Below are 19,562 nucleotides of genomic sequence, written 5' to 3' on the forward strand. Positions count from 1 at the left end.
CGCGACGTCATGTGTTTTACACCATGGACATAAAATCTCGATTCACCGGGTCATTTCTCCCGGCAACGATCGGCGTTGACTCATCAGAACCATAATCGGGAAAAATTAAAACCTGACCCGAGCACCTGCAACCAAAATAAAATACCTGACCCGGACCCATTTTTAATGGGCTTTTTATCTAAATTAAAAAAAAAATACAGATCCATAACATTTCCCATTTTTCCCAAATCGACAAAAAATTGAATATTAGGGTTCTTCATCGTGTGAGAAACTTCAATTCAGAGTGAAGATGGAATTAACATCGGAATCGTCTAGTAGCATGAGGAGCAGGTCTGGAGTCGGGCAAGTTTGTGATTGTGGATTGCCGGCGAAGATGTTCATCTCGAAAACGGCAAGAAATCCAAATCGAAGGTTCCTCGGGTGTGAGCTGTACAAGGTATGTATCACTTGAATTTCGATATATGTTGAGGTGGTAATGGTCACTGTAAGTACTTTAGTTGGGTTGATGAAGAAGAAGTGAAAGGCTGGCCGAGAAGAGCATTGGTTGAAGCTCAAGCAGAAATTAATGAGAAGAATAAGATAATCAGTCAACTATCAACGACAATCATGGAGCTGAAGGGGGATTTAGAGAGAAATCAGTTGCAGAAGAAGAAGATTGATGATATGGAAGCAATTGTGTCTCGTCAACGCCTCGTTATCACGGGTTTGACAGGCTTGCTTGTTTGTGCAATTGGAGTCATCGTACTTGGTTAAGTTAATTACTATGTAATGTATTTCATCGTACTTGGATTTGTCAAGTAGTTGTTATTGATGTTACTTTGTAGGATTTGGTCCGTTTAACATATTGAACCAAAAGTCGGATGGTTTAAAGAACTTTTTGTTTGGATGGCACAAGGATGAAATACAACAACCAAAGTATGGTACAAGGATTAAACTTTATACAACAAAGTACCAAAAACAAGCTTCGCCGAATAAGGGTTTCCTTTAAACAAACATACGAAAACCCAAATCAAAGTGTGTTAATATCCAAAAAGAACCCAAACACAACATCCAAAAAGAACCCGAACACAACAACAACCAACATCATCTTGACTTCCTTATGGTGTTGTTGATGACACATCTTGCACTTCAGCATCATCTTGATCTTGATGCTCCATGGCAACCAAAGCTCCTCTAATTTCTGGTTGATCTTCATGCTCCTTGGCTGCCAAGGCTGCTCCCATTTCCTCTTAATCTTGAGCTTCCAATAGAGGAGTCACCATAAGCTTCCTTCTCTTTGCCCTGCTCTCCGGAGACTAAAACAAAATAAAATTATCAAATTAACCATATGTAAGACAAGAAAAATAAATCAAATGTCCGATAACAATACCTCATGAGGACACTTTTTTGAATTATGTCCTTGTTCACCACATAGACCACAATGCACTATTCTTCCTTTTCGATCAACCTTCGTCTGAGACTTTTTTTTTGCGTGGTGATTCATTAAGTCCCTTGATCTTGGCTTTTCCCTTAGGTCTCCCTGCAGGTCGTTTATAAGGAGGTGCAACAATTCTTGGTTTACCAGAATCTTCCCAAAACTTAACTCCATTAACAGGCCTCAAGCCTCTTCTATATGTTCCCTTCCATTTCTCACTCAAGTAATAATCTGATATATAGTCTTCCACTTCCAGATTGAGTTCTCTGATTGCACACACATCATGACGACAAGGTATACCCGTCAAATCCCATTTTCTGCATGCACATTCACGATTGTTCAAGTTGAAGGTGTATCCAATCCCGAACTCAACAATCTCATATTCTCCACCGGTGCTAGAAATCAATGCACAATATTGCGCTTCTTCACAAGATTTTTCCAGCTCTTTCCTTGCCTTTTTTGTGAATTTTGCAGCTTCTTTTTCAGCAATAATAGACCTATTGGCAACCCTTTGCATTGCATCCCTTCTTATAAGTTCTAATATATGGACAAATGGCTTCCTCCTTGCAATCTTTAAGGTTCTATTGTATGACTCACTCCCACTATTGAATAACTGCCTCAAACTAAAGACTCCATCAGGTAACCCTTTCTTAACCAATCTCTCTGTTTGTTCTTCTTCATCGCCAGATTCATCATCCGTTGCAGGATATACTTCATCATCATCCGGAATTTGTTCTTCATAGTTATCATTGTTGAAAACTTGAATGTCCTCCACTGCAATACCAGCATCATTGTCAACAATCTCATCTTCATTATCTGACTCTTCAGGTTCGGATAAACCTGCATCTGATTTACCATCCCCACTATCATCCCCACTATCATCTACTATGGCTTTCTCAGCAACATCCTTTTCTTTTTCTCCAGCAGCTTCAAGCGGTTCTTCTTCTGCCTTTTCAAAGAAGATGTCCACCTCTCCCATCCAACGTCCTTTTGAAACCAGTTTATTCTTATTGCTATCAACATTCTCCCACAGAGGCTGCCTATCAGAAAGTTCTTCAAATGGTAGCTTGTACCACATTCTCCCAAGATTGTTGACTCTTTTTCCAAGCATTTTTAGCAATATGTCTTGAAAAATTGTCATTGAATCAACCTCAAAAACTTCAATAACTCCATCGACGTACTTCAACACTCCATTGTCTGTCTTGAATTGGCCAGAATAATGGCAATTCACCTTCACTGTAATTTTTCCACTACAAAAAAAAAGATATATAATTCAGAGAAGACAAAGACAAGTTGTTATAAACAACTAATGAACCCGACAATAACCTCGACAATAACCTATTAACAATGTATAAACAAACTAAGGCTACACAACAAGACTAGACAATAACCTAAGTAACATATAAAGAAGAATTGAATCTTGCCGACAACAACCCCACTTTCCCACTTGTTTAAAATGACAAAATAAAAGTTAAAAATCAACAGCACACTGTCAGCTTTACCTCATTGGGACGAGAATCAACAAGCAATGTCTTCTTTATTCCGACTTCCAGCAAAGATTTCACTGCATTATCTCTGTTAAAAAACCTAATTGAAAAGAGGATCTCACAGTTCTTCGATATCTTCGATAAAACGATAAAACTTTTTCACACAACTTTTTCACTTTTCTTGTTTTGATCGATGAATAATTCGAATATGGGCCTGTGTTTTTTTTTTTAGATACAAAGCCTATTAAAAATGGGTCCGGATTGAGTATTTTATTTTGGTTGCAGGTGCTCGGGTCGGGTTTTAGTTTTCCCCGATTATGGTTCTGATGAGTTTTGCCGGGAGAAATGACCCGATGAATCGAGATTTTATATCTATGGTGTAAAACACATGACGTCAAACATATACTTGATGTAGCTGGACATACATTATTAAACTTGAGATGTGTGGCTATGTATTGCTGTCATGATGTGTGGCCATGTATTGCTGTCATAATACACTAGACATCTTTTTTCCACAAAAAAAACATAGGGCAAAGAAACTGCGTATACAATGACATTCATTTCCTAAACAACGCGATCAAGCGAAGGAAAAAAATAAAAGCAAACTGATAAACAAATATAATAACAAAATAAATAGGTCAATATCATCTAGAGATCAAATTGACCAATAACCCCCCTCCATCCCCAATTCAGGACTTCTACTTTGATTTTTTTCTCTTTCCAAGAAAATATTTTAACGTTCTAATTTCGTTCGTGTCTTCCTAATTTAGTAAGAAAGGGCTGTACATTGGTTAAGAGCCTAAACAACAGCGTTCTTGATATATTTGTAGTGCTGCTTTATGTACAGTAATCTAATAACAGGAGCAAGGGATCTCACTTTATCTTCTGTTGCTACTTCTGGTGCTGTAACTCAGTCTCCGAGAAGCTCCTCTTCCACCTCCTCCATGCCATCCTCTGTCATCTTCGTCGTCATCTTCATCATCTTCATTGTAGGCCACTGCTTTTTTAGCAGATCTTGAAGTTTTTCTTGGCGTTGGGCGTTTTCTCTTAAAGCTTGCTGAATAGATGGTGAAGTCAACTGTGTCTTCTCTCATTGCGTTCTTAAACTCCTGCACGAAAGAAAGATGAATAAAATAATGATTTCTGTGCCCCAGGGATTTAGATTTTACAAGTTACGAAAAAAAAAAGGCTTTGGGGTTTTGACCTGATATCTCTGAACTAAGTCTGGATATGTTGTAGGTAAGTCGGTGCGAGTTTCACTGAGATCAAAGGCAATGTTTTGTTTGGACAGAGGATCTCCTGGCTTCAATGGTTCCGTTGGAGAATAGGCCTGAGATATTGTTTTTTTTTTCCAACAAAAATCACGTTCCGTGAACAAAGTTAAAGAAAAAAAAATAACAAGCGGAGAGAGCAAACCGTACTTGGCACCGGTCATCAATTAAGCTGTACGTGACTTTTAAGTATCTCTTGAGCTTCAAAAGAAGTTGTATAGCTATAGCTGCTAAGCAATCAACCTGAAATATATTCAAATAATGATGATATCAAGAAATTTTGATAAACCATATGGAATGCTGAAGGACTGAACTGATCTGAAGTGAAACATTGTTTTAAGAAGATTGAGTAAAGCAAAATGTACCAACCTCACCTATGCAAGATTCGTTTTACGTTAGTTATCTTCCAAGACCGAAAAAGTGAAAATTTTAAACAATAAAAGAAACCCAATTTTAACACCCTAAGTATCACAAGAGAAAAAGGTATGAAGACTACCTGAATTTTCTGCAGATCATCGGTAGACAATTCAGGAGGATCAGATGAGGTCGTATTGTGCACATCTGCGTTCCCATTATGGACTTGATATGAAGTGAACTGATCCCTTGGATTTTGGTATGCTGCTCCATTGAGGTCAATTGGAGTTGGATGGCCATAGGAATTCCAATGCATCGGTTCATCTTGGATTCTAGTGTTTAGATCCATCATGTGCATATGTCCCGGAATCGAATGTTGTTGGTATGTTCCATTTCCGTGCTGAGTCTTTGTGGAATCTTTATGTAACAAAGCCTTCAAATTTGACTCGACTGCACCAGCCCGAATTTGCATTACTCGGTTTATGGAATATACAAGATACAGCGGCTCATCAGGTGTTGTGAATGGAAGCAAGGCAAGGGTTTCGGTGCAATACCTGTAAAGAGAAACAATAAAGTTAGTTTTTATATTACCACAAAGAGACTGTAAAGGTTTTTCTCTGTAGCAGCAATTACTTACTTCAGAAAGGATATTACTGATTCACTCCATGTTGGATTATCAAACTTGCGAACAATCGAAGTCATAAATTTGTTACGAGAAATCCGGTTTCCACGGATAAGCTTGTAGATCCTAGAGACACCAAGTCTAGCTTGTGTGAGAGTACTATTAGTATGATCATTTTTCCCCGACATGTTTATCGAACTCTTTTGCTGAAGACTTTGATTTGGTTCTGAAGTGACCTGGCTGATGGATTGCATGAAGATGAACGACATCTGGAGTCCGTCACCGAGACGGCTCTCAAAAAATGCCGGATACCTAATGAAAATGTCGAGGTGTGTCAGTGCGCTGATAATTGATGAGCAATTAATGTAAAAATTTGTGAAAAACAATCAGAGGATTACTTCTCATGCATATTCATTAGTAAATGATGGGCCAGCTTTTGGTTGGCCTCTTGAGGATCTGTCTCGAGGGCAATCAAATAAGGAACACACGTAATAGGATGAACTAGACCTTGACGTAGTACAACTTCCACTATCTGCGAAACAGAATACCTCTCAGTGGTTCATACAACAGCAAAGAGAAAGAAGCAAAAAATTATTAATCGAAAAAAGGGTAAACCTTGAGAGCAGTCTGGCGAATTTGATCATCAAAGTCCAAGCATCTACCTAATATCTTATCCCAATACAACTGCACAATACCACCGCAAATGTTGGTGTCACCTGCACCAGCGGCCACGGGTACTGCATGGCCACCTTGCTCAATTGGGTTAACTGTGTTATCACTGGCTTTCTCGGATCCCAATTGTTTTTCCGCATCAAGAAGGTATTCATACATATTTTGTAATGCTTGCATCTGAATAATGAGCATTAAAAAAGTATGTAACCATATGTAAGCGTATAACAAAAATGTAAACCATATAAATCGGAAAAGCATATAGAATGGGAGATATTACCTTCATACGCCCGTTTGCTTCATCTGATAATGTACTCTCGATTATTTTTCCAATGTCTTCTTCCAACATGTACTCAGGTCGTGCAATTAGGATGAATCCTAAAGCCTACAGAACGTTTGGGGGTCACCGTTATTCTAGCATAACGCATTATCAATAATGTGTAACAGACTAGAACTGTATGCACCATACCTGCAACGACCTGACTTTCAAAGCAAGATCTTCTGTTTGGAGGTGTCGTTTAAATAAATTAAGACAGCCAGAGAGATTGAAATTCTTGCCACCCGAGGTGCTAATAAGAGTGTTTCCATGGCGGATAAGTAAGCCAAGACAAAAGAGGGACCGCCCAGCAATCTGAAATAAACAACATATTCACCATTAAGCTTTTTGTTTTTGTATGAAATCACCATTAAGCTTTAAATTATTAACCTGTTGGTGGGTTCATGTTATAAAGAATATGAGTTATTTCCACTCAGACAACACTAACGAGAATAGGAACAAACCCACAATAAAGGTAACGATGCGACCAAATTTACACTCACAAATGCAAGCCATACGGACCCACAGATACTCTGCTTGTAAAACGAAGTACATGAAACAGGCCTCAAAGACCTCAATTCTGGTTAAACATGAAAGAATCCTGACACATGATCTTTTCAAAGTAAAACCCACCTGTGTGTTATCGGAACCTTGGCCCTCCAGACGCTTAAAAAAGAACTGAAGAAGATGCTCGACTATGCTAACACCTTTTCCCGCCAATTTACTCACAGAACAGAGACACCTGAAAAGAAATGAAATTATGGGAAAGCGAAAATGATGTATAGAGCCAGAAGTGATAGTAGTTGAAAAATAGAGGGTACCTAACACATGCATGAACAACAGTTAGAAACGAATGTCGAACAATCATATGCTTTAGATCTTGTTCCAGATCTTCTGTGACACTTAAAGGCAGCTTGCGGATCAAGGGTAGGACAGAATCGATAATGAAAAGAATACTCTCTAGTAATTGTGCTCCAATTCGACTATCACCCTGCAACAAATACAAGACGAAAGGCAAGTTAGCAACACTTTCGTTGGAGATGCTACTGTGCACACGATTCACAATTTATTGCTTCGCTGAATTATTACCACTATTTTTTCAAACAAAACAAGCATAGATAAGCTCTTAACAGTATCATTTCTTTACAAAACTTAAGAGAATCTTGACAAGATTGGCCATATAACCTGACTCTTCATATATGGCTGTAGGGTGATGACAAACTTAGTAGGGTCTGAGGCCGGTGTACACAGACCAGGATCCACCAGACAAAAAGCATGCAAAACAAGTACATAAGGAAGTACTTGCACCTCTCCTTCTTCGCGGCTCATTTCTTCGACCTGAGAGAATAAAAGATGTTTATTATTGGTTCTCGACCAACCCATTAATGCACAGACATGGAGCTTTAATGTTGACCTGTAATATTTTTTCCAGTAAGCACTTGCACATCAACTCGCAACGCCTGCGTACTGATGCAAGAGCAACTGGGTTAATACCAGCAGCTTTAGCTGCTTGAGGGAAAAAATCCAAAGCCAAGGCACGCTTAATAATTGTCACAAGAAGCTGGTGGTTTGGGGTCCTGCTTAACAACCCAACCATTTGTTTGGTTTTCTTTTCCAGTTCCACTGGAATGGAGCTAGCATCACTAGCAAACTTAGTATGATGCCCTGGAGGTTCCTCAAACCAAAATTCATAGAAAGTTTTGCACACAAGATCCTGCAGATGAACAAATATGTATTATCGATCTTGTATTTAAGCATGTTATTACACCGAAAAGTAAGGACAATGCATACTAAATACAAAATTACCTGAACGCTAGACTCATCATCACTAATACGAGATAATATCTCAGCGCACGCACTTGTAAATTCAGAGAAGTTGGGATTTGAAGTACACATGTCACGTATTATCTTGATGGCTCGTTTTCGAACACTCACTCCAGTATCCTTAATCCTCTCAGCAACCTTCTCAAAGTACTGCAAAAAAAATTCCATTGGTCAGCATAGAAACAGCAATAGTGGGGAATGTGATATAACAATAATGCTACAGGGAAATGTAAATTTACCTTTATACCAACATCAGGATGTGATGCAATATGCCTGCCAACAAGTTCCAGTGCTGCTTCTCTAACAGATATTGCAGAATCACAAAACCTTCCTTCAACAGCCAACTGAACCCGCTTATCACAAAGTACCTCTGGATCAGCTTCAACAATTATACTAACCTGTCATCGTCAATGACAGAATATAATCAATGTATTATCACCGCTGGACTAGAATAACTGTACTCTGACTTTACGCCCAAACAGAATAACTATGTGTTTTAACATTTTGCTCACTTACTGCTCGCAAAGCTTTGGCCCTAATATTGGGAGCGCTCTCTCTTAAACTAGCCTGAAACAAATAATACAGTTAGAACAAGATGAAAACTCAACAAAAAAAAAAAGACGCACGCAAAACCCACTAACCAGAAGCATGTGTAGAATCTTATCAAATCCTCTGGAAAAGGAATTATTTAGCCCAAGCGCTAAAGTAATCTTCTTGATAGCATCTCTTGTCAAGAACGAAGTAGTTGCTCCAGAGTTACGGATTATTGACTTTGCTTTCAGTCTGGCGATGTAATATTTGAATTTCTTCTGAGATTTCGGGACATCTTTATACCAAAGGCACAGATAAAACCTGCACAAAGCACCTTCCATAAAAGACCTACCGATATTCAAAAATCCGTGTGAAAGAAGTCAGGAACAAACCAGCAAATGAAAGTATGCACATCATCAACAGATCCTGCATCCTGAAGGTAATTCAAGAGCATCTGTTGCACAACTTCAGTCTTCGTGATCATATTTGAGTTTTCGATGTTTTCTTCTGATTCCAACTTACCAGTACTCTTGGTGTCCGTCTTGCAGTAAGACTGTAGTACAAGAAGTTGCCTCTTGCACACGCAAAACGGACAGTGCCAATTTCGACTTGGAATGTCTAGTTCCTTTAAACCCAAACAGTCAGCATGAAACCGCCTTTGACAAATTTGACAGACCAATAAGCTCCCAGCCGTTTTACCTAAACAAACAGCGCAATCTTTTGCGCAAACTTGGTCGACGCTAGTTTCACTATCAGATTCTAGTGACGTCCAGAAAATTTCTTTACTGCAGAGGACAGCATCACGTTTTAACCTTGCAGCAATTGTACCTAGCAAGTCAATGGCCATTAATCGAGCCGAGATATCTTTTGATTTCAACCCTGCATTATGCAGCAGTATGACACAGAGAACCTGCAAGATTTGACCTGTCAGTGTGGAAGAAAACATTGACTTGTAACTAGAAAAAACACAGTAACACAGTACAATTACCTCAAGGATAGGAGACACGGATGGATATTCAGGAATATTTAATGCTGTCAGTAAATCTATAACAAGATTCTCAATAATCAATTTGATCTCTGAAGCATCCTGACCCTTAAAACTGGCAAATCGTTCAAGGACACGAGTCCAGAAGAGGCAACATGTTTCTGTAGCCGCTTCATGACATTTAGTTAGGTAGCCAACATCAACTGGGATATCCAGTATGGAGTTTCCACTCGAAGCCTGTCTCGAGGTTTCAGGAAGGCTTGTGCTGTTGTGAACCAACTGAATAAGCAAAGCAGTGACCATTTGAATCTGCCTCTGTTCTTCATCAGGGAGAAGATACGCTCTCAATGCTCGTTTCGAGGAAGGTAACTTCCATAGTAATTGAGATATTTCATCTATCACATACGTTCGGTGTTGAGCATATGAATTGTATATCTGCATTAAAGCAGACATTTAAAAATATTTTAAGAATATTACTAACGGGAAGACACTGACCTTTAGAACAGAAAACACAGCAAAGATATGGAGTAAATGGAAAGTCTTACACCACCGATTAAGCTAATTGATTTCAGTTGTAGAAGTTGGATGTTTTCCACCAGAAATGTCGTAATACTTGTCTTCAACAATTGTAAAATGCAACTGTCAGACAACCTTTCTACCAACAACAGGTCCTTGAGTAAGCCAAGAATAGTGCAAAGTTTCTGTTGTGCAGTATTCACTGCTCCAGAGATCCTACAAACAGAAATAGCAGATGGGAAAATGAACCTTTTTTTTTTTTTTTTTTGAACGAATGGGAAAATGAACTAATATCACAAACAAATGGGTATTAATCAGTAAACCTGTTCACTGCCGACTTCTTCACTTTGCCGATCTTTCCTATGCGCCGCCTTTTGCTGGCTGAGCCCATGTCATGATCGTGATCATCATCATCATCACCTAGAAGAGCATGTGGCACATCGATATATTAGAATTAATAAGAACATAACTTGTGGAGTATAAACGAGAACATTGAAAACAGCATAGCATGCCGCAAGGCACAATTATTGTCAAGTTTCAGAATAGGGAATGACATGCCATGCATTGATACAGAATATATATAGCAAATAAAACTTCCAAATTAAATTGGAAAAACAACCTTCAAATGCAACATTTTCTACCGGTTTACTTGCAGTACGATATGATGGATCATAAGCAGACATAACAGCCATCATTTGGTGCCTAGAAAACTCCAGAATTCTCTCAATTATCTGATTGAGAAAAGTATAGAGATAAAGATGAGTCACAAATATGGTCAAACGGTAGCAGTGTGCAGATAATAAATTAGCAGACTTCAGGGAAAACAAACACTTAAGAAGCCCTCACCTCCTCCTTGTAGAGCTGCTTTGGCATATCACTGTTGGCCATCACTGCAAGTGATGCATGGATTGACTCAAGGGCACCAAGAACCAATAACACTGAATCTGAATCTGCCTGAAATGTTATTGCGTAGAAAATGTTAGGTAAAAAGAAAAAGAAAAAACGTATTTGTCACCTCTAAGATTAAAAGTGATAATTCAACACACAGGCAGAAGAAATAAATCATTAATGCATCCTTGCAAGTCTAAGAAACTATATTTCGATCAGGGAAATGATGAATTTGATTGAAAGCTAAATTGTATGATAAAATAGTCCATGAGTCAACTGCAACATGAGAGAATCCCCACAACTGTAAAGCATGAGAGGAGCATATAGAGAGCCAAACAGAAAATTACTCACATGTTCACTATAAATGGACAAGCCTTCTGCCCTGTGTATCTGATGATCCAGAGTGTGCAATAACCTCGATAGAATATCAACAGGTACCATATGCAGAAGCATTTTCGACCGTATAGTCATCAATTCATTTACAAGAACACGGACTTCATCAACAGGCACTGATGACCACTCTGCTTCATCCCTATCATCACCAGAGACTTCAGCTCTGCCACAGAAGTCTTCCAACATCTCACAAAAGCTTGTTACAATGGACTCTAAACAAGAGTTAAGAAACTACAATTAGTTAGAGGGTAGGGGTAAATGCAATGAAAACAAGGAAACGAGGACAAAAAGACCTTGCAGCACAGATGGATCTGGTTGAACTGAAAACGAGTCATCTTTACGTTTCTTCTTTCCCTTTGGCTTCTTGGAAGCAGAAATTTCCTGCAATTTAATTTGGTTATGCCCACACATAAGAAAGCCACTTGTAGGTGACGATTATGATAATGGTCTTACATTCATGGTACTCGTTTCAGGCCGAGAGTCATGATACGCAGAAACATCTTTCGGTGACTGGTTTGTCAAAGGTTCGTGGTGCAAACTATGATCTTCAAGATGATTTGATCGCAATACCCTTTTCACAGGTTCAGGTTGTATATTCCTAGCTAAATGATTATCCGTCTGCCGTTGAATCTGGACAGGAACACTTAGCTCAGAAGTTATCTTTTGAGGCTCTTCATTGGTAAAGACTGAATCGCAGGTCGGACCTGATTAATTTAAAAATAGTGATAAATAATAAACCCAAACATGTTGAATCTCTATTATACACAAACGCAATAACAACCAAACAACTAGAAAAGCATAGCACAATGGAACGTGGAATAGAGGTTCCAATACCACCTGACTGGATGAACAAAGAAGGAAGATCACTTCTTAAATGCATCTTAAATGCGTACCAAATATTTGAAAAAACATAAAGGATTCTTCAATATTTCCCCCGAAATCTGTAATTACTCCATAGGACAGTTCAGCCAAAAAAGGAAAAAATGAGAAGGTTTCATTTACCGGGGATAACATACTCAAATGCTCCAGGATTGCATCGTAGAACTTGATCGTATAACTGAGAATGCTCCACAGAATCACGATTAAGAGCCATAGCCTCGTTTCGAAGATCCCTGTAAGATAAAATTCAGAGAAAAAATAAGTTATTCTCGATATGACTTTCCCCGTGAAACAGAAAGTGCCCTCCAGCATCACTTAATTCAAGGTTAGCTTTGAAAATAACCGCTTTAACCAGTACAGAACAATATGTTACTGATCACTTCATCAGCAAAATTACCAAAACCTGAAGACGTAAACATTATATATTCTTCTTTATATTACTAACCTGTACAAAATCAAGCCAATAAAACAACAGATTATCGTAAATTAGCTGATCCGTTAGCTTCACATATGAAACACGAGATAATCAAATTAACAGTACTAACAACGAGTTAGATTCATGTATTAGATTCTCAAACCAAATTTCACCAATCCAATTGACAAAGAACACAAACTTGTTTCTGATTCCCAGAAGCGAATTATAGTTGCCAAATATAAAAACGATAGATCGATCGCTTACAGATAAGAAACGTCAGTCTCGTGAAGCATATTTGCGATTCTACTGGATTGCGCTAGAATCTCACTGCGATCCAACGACCTATAACCACTACGTTGGGCAACCTCATCGAAGAGCTTGAACTCCCCAGGCTCAGCGGCACCGCAAAATAAAGGTAACGACGGTAGCGGCAAGTAAGGAGCAGCCTCGGACTGAACAGTATTAGCCAAACCAATCCCGAACTGAGTCGAAGTCGAAGTCGAACCCCAGCCGGAACTGCTTTGATTGCTCATCTTCGGGATCGAACTGTAGTCACGAATTCAAAAAATTAGGGTTTCTAGGTATTCAGATTCCGGAAAAATTCGAAGAATCAAAGAGGAATTTGAGGGGGATTGAAGCAAGTGTGAAGAGTCATGGAGAGAATTGAGACCTAGATTTGGGAATTAGGGAAGAATTTAGAGGAAATTAGTAAGAGATGCAATTGGCGGGGAAAGTAAGTAATTGAGAAATCTTCCCCTGGAATTTTCCATCCTTTTTTTTTCGAGAACATTAAAATGATTATTAAGGTTTTTTACCTACTTTGAAATACGTTTTTACCCTCGACTCTCACTTGATATAATAAACCAAAGCAGTTAACAATCGTGGAGTGAGCCAGGGGTAGTTCGGGTAATAACATTTTATTTTCGTAGTCAGTGTGGTTTTGATTTTTTAAAACAATAAGTTAACTGATTAATGATAATAGTTTCAACTTTCAACAAGATATTCATTTTCTTTTTTGTTGGAATAAAACACGATGTTTATTTATACATTTTTTTTTTTCTGTTACTAAGGAAGTAGTGGGCTAGGCCTAGTAATCTCCCAGGATCCAGGACCAGTTTTTGATATTTCTTTCTTTTTTTTGCCGAAGATATGCATTTTCATTTGTAATGTTTAAAACTATATCCTTTGGAAGATATATGAAATATGATTGCAAGTAAAATATATATCATACATCTAATATATGTATTCTACGATATTTCATTCCTCCATTAACCCTAGCCCTGGGCGTTCGGATTATCGGATCGGATTTTTCGGATCTATAATTCTAAAATTTGTTCGGATATTTTCAAATTTTGGATTCGGATCGGATTTTTCGGGTTCGGATTCGGTTATCCGAAGTACTCAAAAATCTAAAATTTTATGTCCAAATCTATTTAAACTACTTGAAATGAACTAAAATATCTAAAAATTACACTTATTTTTTACCTAAATATACTCAAAAATAGTTGTAATTCATAAAAATATTTAAAATATCCAAAAAATTAAACTTTTAGACACCTAAGTTATTACAACTTATAAGTATTACTAAGATATTATTACTATGTATTTTTATTTTGGGCATGTTCGGATATCCATTCGGATTTCGGATCGGGCCTCGGATTCGGATTTCGGATCCTTAAATTTAGAATCCGTTCGGATATTTCTAAATTTTCAGTTCGGATTGGATTGGATTTTTAGGTTCGGATTCGGATCGGTTTTTTCGGATTCGGATATTATGCCCAGGCCTAATTAACCCTACGAAGAGGAAAATTTATAAGATTGATGTTAAAAAAAGAAATAACAACATATATCAGTCTGTAGTATATAAGTTTTCATTTAAAAACTCGAATTAGCAATGTTGGCCACGTTGGAAAATATGACTCTATGATGAAGTTCTGTCTTGGAAAACTCCAAAGAGAAATATGTTGGAAATGCAACATCGAAATCTCATGGGAAAAGAACGAACAAACTTTTTTTTTCTTTTTTCTTTGTGGAGTGGTTTTGGTTTTGGTTTTGGTTTGGGTCTTAAAAAGATTTATGTAGTGAGCATTTCGATTTCCATTACAGACAAAAATACTCGTATACGTCGTAATACGTTTTAATATTTATGAAGAAATGAGATAAGATCCCTATTGTTTGTAACTAATTGCAAGGATTTGGTTCATACATTAGTCGGATCCTAAATAATGGTCTTCGTTGCACTCACACTTATTATACGTCAATTCGTTGTATTCAGTATTTTTAATGTAAAGTAGGTGATCATCTTCGAGTTTTACTTTTCCGCCAAAGGAAGCATAACAAAAATAGCATGTCAGACAACAACACAAACAAATACAACTTTTTTAATAACCGATAGAATTGCTTCCCAGCAGAAAGTATAATTTAATTCAACATTTCAAAATTTGAAGAGTATACAAAACATTAAAGACAATAAGCTTCCTCCAGTAGAACTTACAACAGTCTCCTTCCAAGATCGGGGGGACTCGTTGATCAATATGTTTCTGAATATCACATTTCATGTAAGAAAAGAATTAGTCGAGAGATTTCGGATTTCAGATCTCTTAAGAAATTGATTGACTAGTGTTTCTTTGTTCCACATTTTATGTAGGATCATTTATGGTAAAAAAGATTTAGGATTCCATACCTTTTAAGAAATTGCGATTCCGGAAGAAATCCGCAAGTTAGAGTCTGCTCCTCCACTGATTACGTTCTCTCCTTTCCACCAGTCCGCAGATAAAACCTTTCAATCCAAGTATTTTGGCACCATTAGTAACGAAGAAAACTATAAGAGTAGACAATCGAAGATACGATTGTCTTTACTTTACCTTGTCATTGTGTGTCTCGATAATTGATAATGGCCACTGCAAAAGGAAGAAAATTTGTGTCAAAAGAGGGAAAACTGTGGGTTACAGCGGAAAGGAGTGTGTGTGCTTTGTTATTACAGCGGTTCTAAGATCCCAGAGCATGATTTTGCCATCATAGGAAGCGGAGAGCAAGTGATACCAAGAGCTTCTGTGCCATTTACAGGCGGAAATCCATGATGAGTGTGAAGAGAATTGAAAAACGGGAGCGGATGTTCCTACAGAGTTAATGAAAAGAGTTTATCAACCGTGTCATACAAACCCGGTCTGGTAATTGATTTGGCGTGTGTTCGTATGGATCTCTTACCTGGCTTACGAGGATCCCATACTCTAAGGATTGGATCTGAGCCCCCAGCAGCTATAAGTGCAGAACCTTCCCCGCCAACATCAACCGTGTTGAGAGCTTTTCCACAAAACTAGAATTTGACAGAAACAAACCGGCTCTAAGCTTTGGTGGAAACAACTTAAAAGCACTAATTTTACAACAACGACGTGTCTGCTGTATTAAAATATATGATGAAAAGGAAAGTGAGAAGGCATACCAAGTTCAAAGAATCTTTCCCTGTCTCAACGTCCCATCTCCTTACGGAATGGTCCCATGAAGCGGAATAAATTACATCATGCTCTGGCCAAACAACTGATGAGACGCACTGTGTGTGTCCAACAAGTGTAGTCACCGCCTCTCCCTGTAAGAAATTCAATATCATAATTGATATCAGACACTAGAACTGAAAAAAACACAACTACTGGAGTACATCTCTCTCTCTTTCTCTTGATTTGAAGAGCAGATTGAACGTTTCAAAAGATTTTGCATATCATCCAGACTTTATTGCGGGTACCTCTGATTGAGATTCGTCAGCCTGATTATTCCCTTTTCTTTTCTTCACTGGTACTGACTCCCCTTCTGAGGTAGACTGATTCGTGTTCCATAGATTGATAGTGCAATCCCATGAACTTGAGCAAACCTAAATTACATTATACAACAAAAATATGGTCAGCTCGAAGAAATATAGTAAATTAGACTCGCTTGCAAAACACAAGTAAAGTGCAAGGAATAACAGCAAACCATGTCCCCGGATTTCTGAGCTGAAACACTTTGCACTGACGCCTTGTGCCCACGTAATATTTTGTAAGCCGTAACTCTTGTAGAAGAGTCGACAGATTCATCTGCATCAAACTTCATACAGGCAGAGATGATTTAAGTCGGATGAAAATAACCTTTTGGTTTTAAGTATGCTATATTATCTATCTTTACCTTAAACAATCTCAATGTCCGATCTTTAGAGGCAGTGGCTACAGTAACAGTTTCTGCATCTGGATGCAAGAATCAACAACACCAAAAGACAAAAGTTAGAAAAGGTAAGGAAGTGATTGATGGGCAAAAAAAGAAAAAATCCTTTTTGTTAATATCATTTGTTAGTACAGAACACGCATAGTACAGAGTTCTCATGCTATGCTCATACCTTTGGAATTAACTACAGCAACAGAGGAGATAGCCCCAGAGTGGCCTTCTAATATCTGTGAACACGATCCAGCAGAACTCCATACCCTTATCAAGAAGAAAAACTAAATAATTTAAGATTCTTGCAAATGTTGAAAGCAATACAAAAAGACAGAAGATAACTGGATGCATACAAGATAGAATAGATGAGTCAAATGATTACCTTCCTAAACCGTCATAGCAGCCAGTCAAAATGAACCTGCAAGTGACAAAAGCGAGATCAAGGCAACCAAAAACACAAAGTTTATAAACAAGAACAAATGACTAATACTCTATTAACAGCTATTTGATCACCTGAATTGTTTAGTGTTAAGCTAAATCCACAGAAGGAACAAATTAAGTATAATTCTAAGAACAATGATATGGCAGTCAGTACCAGTTCTATAATTTCCCATATGGCATCAACCAACAGGTGGTTATGCAAAAAAAATCGAATAAGACATTTGAAAATCAATTTACTGGTGTAACAGAAAAATAACTCATAAAAGACGGCAACTTACAGGGCCATTATACATCATAAAGTAAAGCAGTAGAAGAAAAAAAAACTATACCTGGGAGAAGAACCATTAACCGCACTGACCCAGTCATCATGCAACGAGGGTTCTTCCTCCTTCCTTGGTGTCACAGCCCTTATGTATTCGATTTCAAGAGTTCGTTCCTGCAGGAACCAAAGAAGTTAATTAAGTATATGTTTCCAAGATAAAGAGCTACAGATTAATTATATATAGCTGTAGACGCCCCATTGAAATTAAAGGCCAATATTTGCTAAGCCTCAGGAAATGAAATGTACAACAAGGTTGGTGTGAAACAGTTGAAAGACTAGGATTCAAAATATTACCGCTGATATTCCTTTGGCCAGAAGAAACTCTTCGAGTGACATCCGAATAAGCTCCCCATCAATCAGGAAATCAAATGGCTCAGTTTTCCACTCAGGATTATCTGTTCATCCAAAGATAATCTCATCATACACCTCAATACATAATCATTACAAGAAGACTATTACATAATCCAGTTAAAAAATTAAAAGATATTTTCATGTACGCTCTCTAATTCATAAGAACAAACAAGTTCCTAGATAGACCTATACCACTCTCTAGTAACATTAACAATTGAAAACTACAACCCCTACAAAAATTAACGAGGTACAGTGGAGATATGGAGAGAAGAGAGTCTACCCGATTGGATAATAGAATTGACAATGGAAGAAAGGCCGAGACGAGTGACATTGGAAGGGATGGCGACGGAGTTGACCGGAACTTTGAACGGTGAGTCAAGCTTCGTCACGAACTTAACGTGAAGTCTTCTAGATACATCTTCTCCGTCGACATCCATTTTTTTTGTTTTGCCTCTTGACTTCTCCGAATGGGACTCTGATAAATTAGGGTTCTGGCTCGAGTGGGGAAGAATCACCTAGACACAGGGTTTAAGGATATTATTTAAATTACGGAATTGACCTCCTTTCCCGGTTTAGTTCAGACCGGGTACTCGGACCAGTGGGAAACTGCGGTTCGACTACTTTTATATAGGATCAATTTTGGGCCCAAAGTCTCAGGCCTCTGCTTAGAAAAAATGTTTACTAGCAGAAAAAGCCCATGGAGCCCTATCATAATAACAGCTTTTTGTCATCATCATATGTAGACTTCACATCTTGACTACATATGGAATTTTCATTCATTCATAATTTTGAATATAAACAAAAAATTTCTCTGGTCAACAAATTAAAAAATATCGAATCCAATTCAATAAGCAATTATTAAAATTAATTTTTGCCTTTTGCCTCGATTAACTAAACTAAAAACCTATATAATCAAAGTCATAGATGTGTTATATTAAAAACTACTGTAAATTTTATCAATTTTAGAATGAAGATTAATGTTTATCCAACATTCCAACAGCAGTTATTTTGAGTTAAAATGGTTATCATTGTCTTTATGCAACATCTTCATAATCATAGAAAAAAATTGTAGGAATATAAGATAAAAGAAACAAAAGTATATATTTTAAAAAAGTAAAAACTATTTTTTAATCATCAATTGTTGTTACTACGATTTTGTGTTGAACAGAGCTATCTGCACAAAATTAAAAACCAAAAACTTATTAAATTAAACGCTATCACTATTTTTATAAAAGAGTTTGAATGTTTGAGAGGTTGGAGATGTTTTTTTGCGGTATTTCCAAAAATATAAAAAAAGATTTCGAGAAAAAAGATTAAAAATAAATTAAGAAAATGTAATGGCTATTTTGTTTATCACGAAACGTTGTCGTTGCGATTTCATAATGAACAAAACTAACTGAATTTACCATTAGTAGTAACAAAACTAACACTTATTACATGATGATGATACTTTAGGTATAAGATTTTAATTATTATTTTTTGATTAGAATTTAAAGTTAAAAAATATAGTAACGACTATTTTTTTGTCACGAAACGCTGTTGTTGCGACTTTATAATCAACATAACTAACTGAATTTGTCATTAGTGGTAACAAAAATACAAAGTAACACTTTATTACATGGCACTTTCATTACAGTCTATAAAATTTTGATTGATTTTTTAATTAAGAAATTTCTTGATTGGAATTTAAAATTAAAATATA

General features: G+C 37.3%; 2 protein-coding genes across 3 annotated transcripts; both read right to left on the reverse strand.

Moving 5' to 3' along the window:
• Positions 1 to 3,632: 3,632 nt before the first annotated feature.
• On the reverse strand, positions 3,633 to 13,391 carry LOC104709151 (sister chromatid cohesion protein SCC2). 2 transcript variants are annotated; one of them, XM_087463511.1, is made up of 29 exons: positions 13,235 to 13,391; positions 12,829 to 13,110; positions 12,273 to 12,382; positions 11,724 to 11,974; positions 11,564 to 11,651; positions 11,229 to 11,482; positions 10,836 to 10,943; positions 10,609 to 10,720; positions 10,313 to 10,409; positions 10,019 to 10,205; positions 9,477 to 9,908; positions 8,881 to 9,398; positions 8,599 to 8,809; positions 8,474 to 8,524; positions 8,197 to 8,355; positions 7,940 to 8,107; positions 7,548 to 7,847; positions 7,319 to 7,471; positions 6,955 to 7,124; positions 6,767 to 6,875; positions 6,287 to 6,448; positions 6,098 to 6,202; positions 5,764 to 5,997; positions 5,547 to 5,680; positions 5,164 to 5,460; positions 4,669 to 5,080; positions 4,323 to 4,415; positions 4,106 to 4,231; positions 3,633 to 4,010 (listed from the first exon to the last, which is right to left on the reverse strand). In XM_087463511.1, exons 2-29 carry the CDS (start codon positions 13,095 to 13,097, stop codon positions 3,780 to 3,782), a joined length of 5,541 nt encoding a protein of 1,846 aa, XP_087319637.1. In that variant the 5' UTR covers positions 13,098 to 13,110; positions 13,235 to 13,391; the 3' UTR covers positions 3,633 to 3,779. The 2 variants fall into 2 exon arrangements, with proteins under 2 accessions (XP_087319637.1, XP_087319636.1); XM_087463510.1 differs by having other exon boundaries at positions 12,829 to 13,345.
• A 1,856-nt stretch (positions 13,392 to 15,247) lies between these two features.
• LOC104705834 (ribosome biogenesis protein WDR12 homolog) lies at positions 15,248 to 18,457 on the reverse strand. Its single transcript, XM_010421919.3, has 13 exons — positions 18,141 to 18,457; positions 17,804 to 17,904; positions 17,517 to 17,623; positions 17,129 to 17,164; positions 16,928 to 17,013; positions 16,720 to 16,778; positions 16,531 to 16,641; positions 16,304 to 16,429; positions 16,007 to 16,150; positions 15,772 to 15,880; positions 15,546 to 15,682; positions 15,429 to 15,464; positions 15,248 to 15,343 (listed from the first exon to the last, which is right to left on the reverse strand). Exons 1-13 carry the CDS (start codon positions 18,295 to 18,297, stop codon positions 15,251 to 15,253), a joined length of 1,302 nt encoding a protein of 433 aa, XP_010420221.2. The 5' UTR covers positions 18,298 to 18,457; the 3' UTR covers positions 15,248 to 15,250.
• Positions 18,458 to 19,562: the final 1,105 nt, after the last annotated feature.

This window comes from Camelina sativa, chromosome 8 (assembly GCF_030686135.1).
Source record: "Camelina sativa cultivar CO46 ecotype springtype chromosome 8, ASM3068613v1".
NCBI classification, from domain to species: domain Eukaryota; kingdom Viridiplantae; phylum Streptophyta; class Magnoliopsida; order Brassicales; family Brassicaceae; genus Camelina; species Camelina sativa.

Bases quoted from the DNA above. Each gene is read 5' to 3' on its own strand.
- LOC104709151 (XM_087463511.1), bottom strand. From the start codon at position 13,097: ATGAGCAATCAAAGCAGTTCCGGCTGGGGTTCGACTTCGACTTCGACT. The intron at 11,652-11,723 runs GTAAGACCATTA...ATTAAATTGCAG, and splicing joins CTGAAACGAGTACCATGAAT to GAAATTTCTGCTTCCAAGAA. The intron at 5,998-6,097 runs GTAATATCTCCC...CTCATTATTCAG, and splicing joins AAGCAAACGGGCGTATGAAG to ATGCAAGCATTACAAAATAT.
- LOC104705834 (XM_010421919.3), bottom strand. From the start codon at position 18,297: ATGGATGTCGACGGAGAAGATGTATCTAGAAGACTTCACGTTAAGTTC. The intron at 17,905-18,140 runs GTAGACTCTCTT...TTGGATGAACAG, and splicing joins CAATTCTATTATCCAATCGG to ATAATCCTGAGTGGAAAACT. The intron at 15,881-16,006 runs GTATGCCTTCTC...GTCAAATTCTAG, and splicing joins GGAAAGATTCTTTGAACTTG to TTTTGTGGAAAAGCTCTCAA.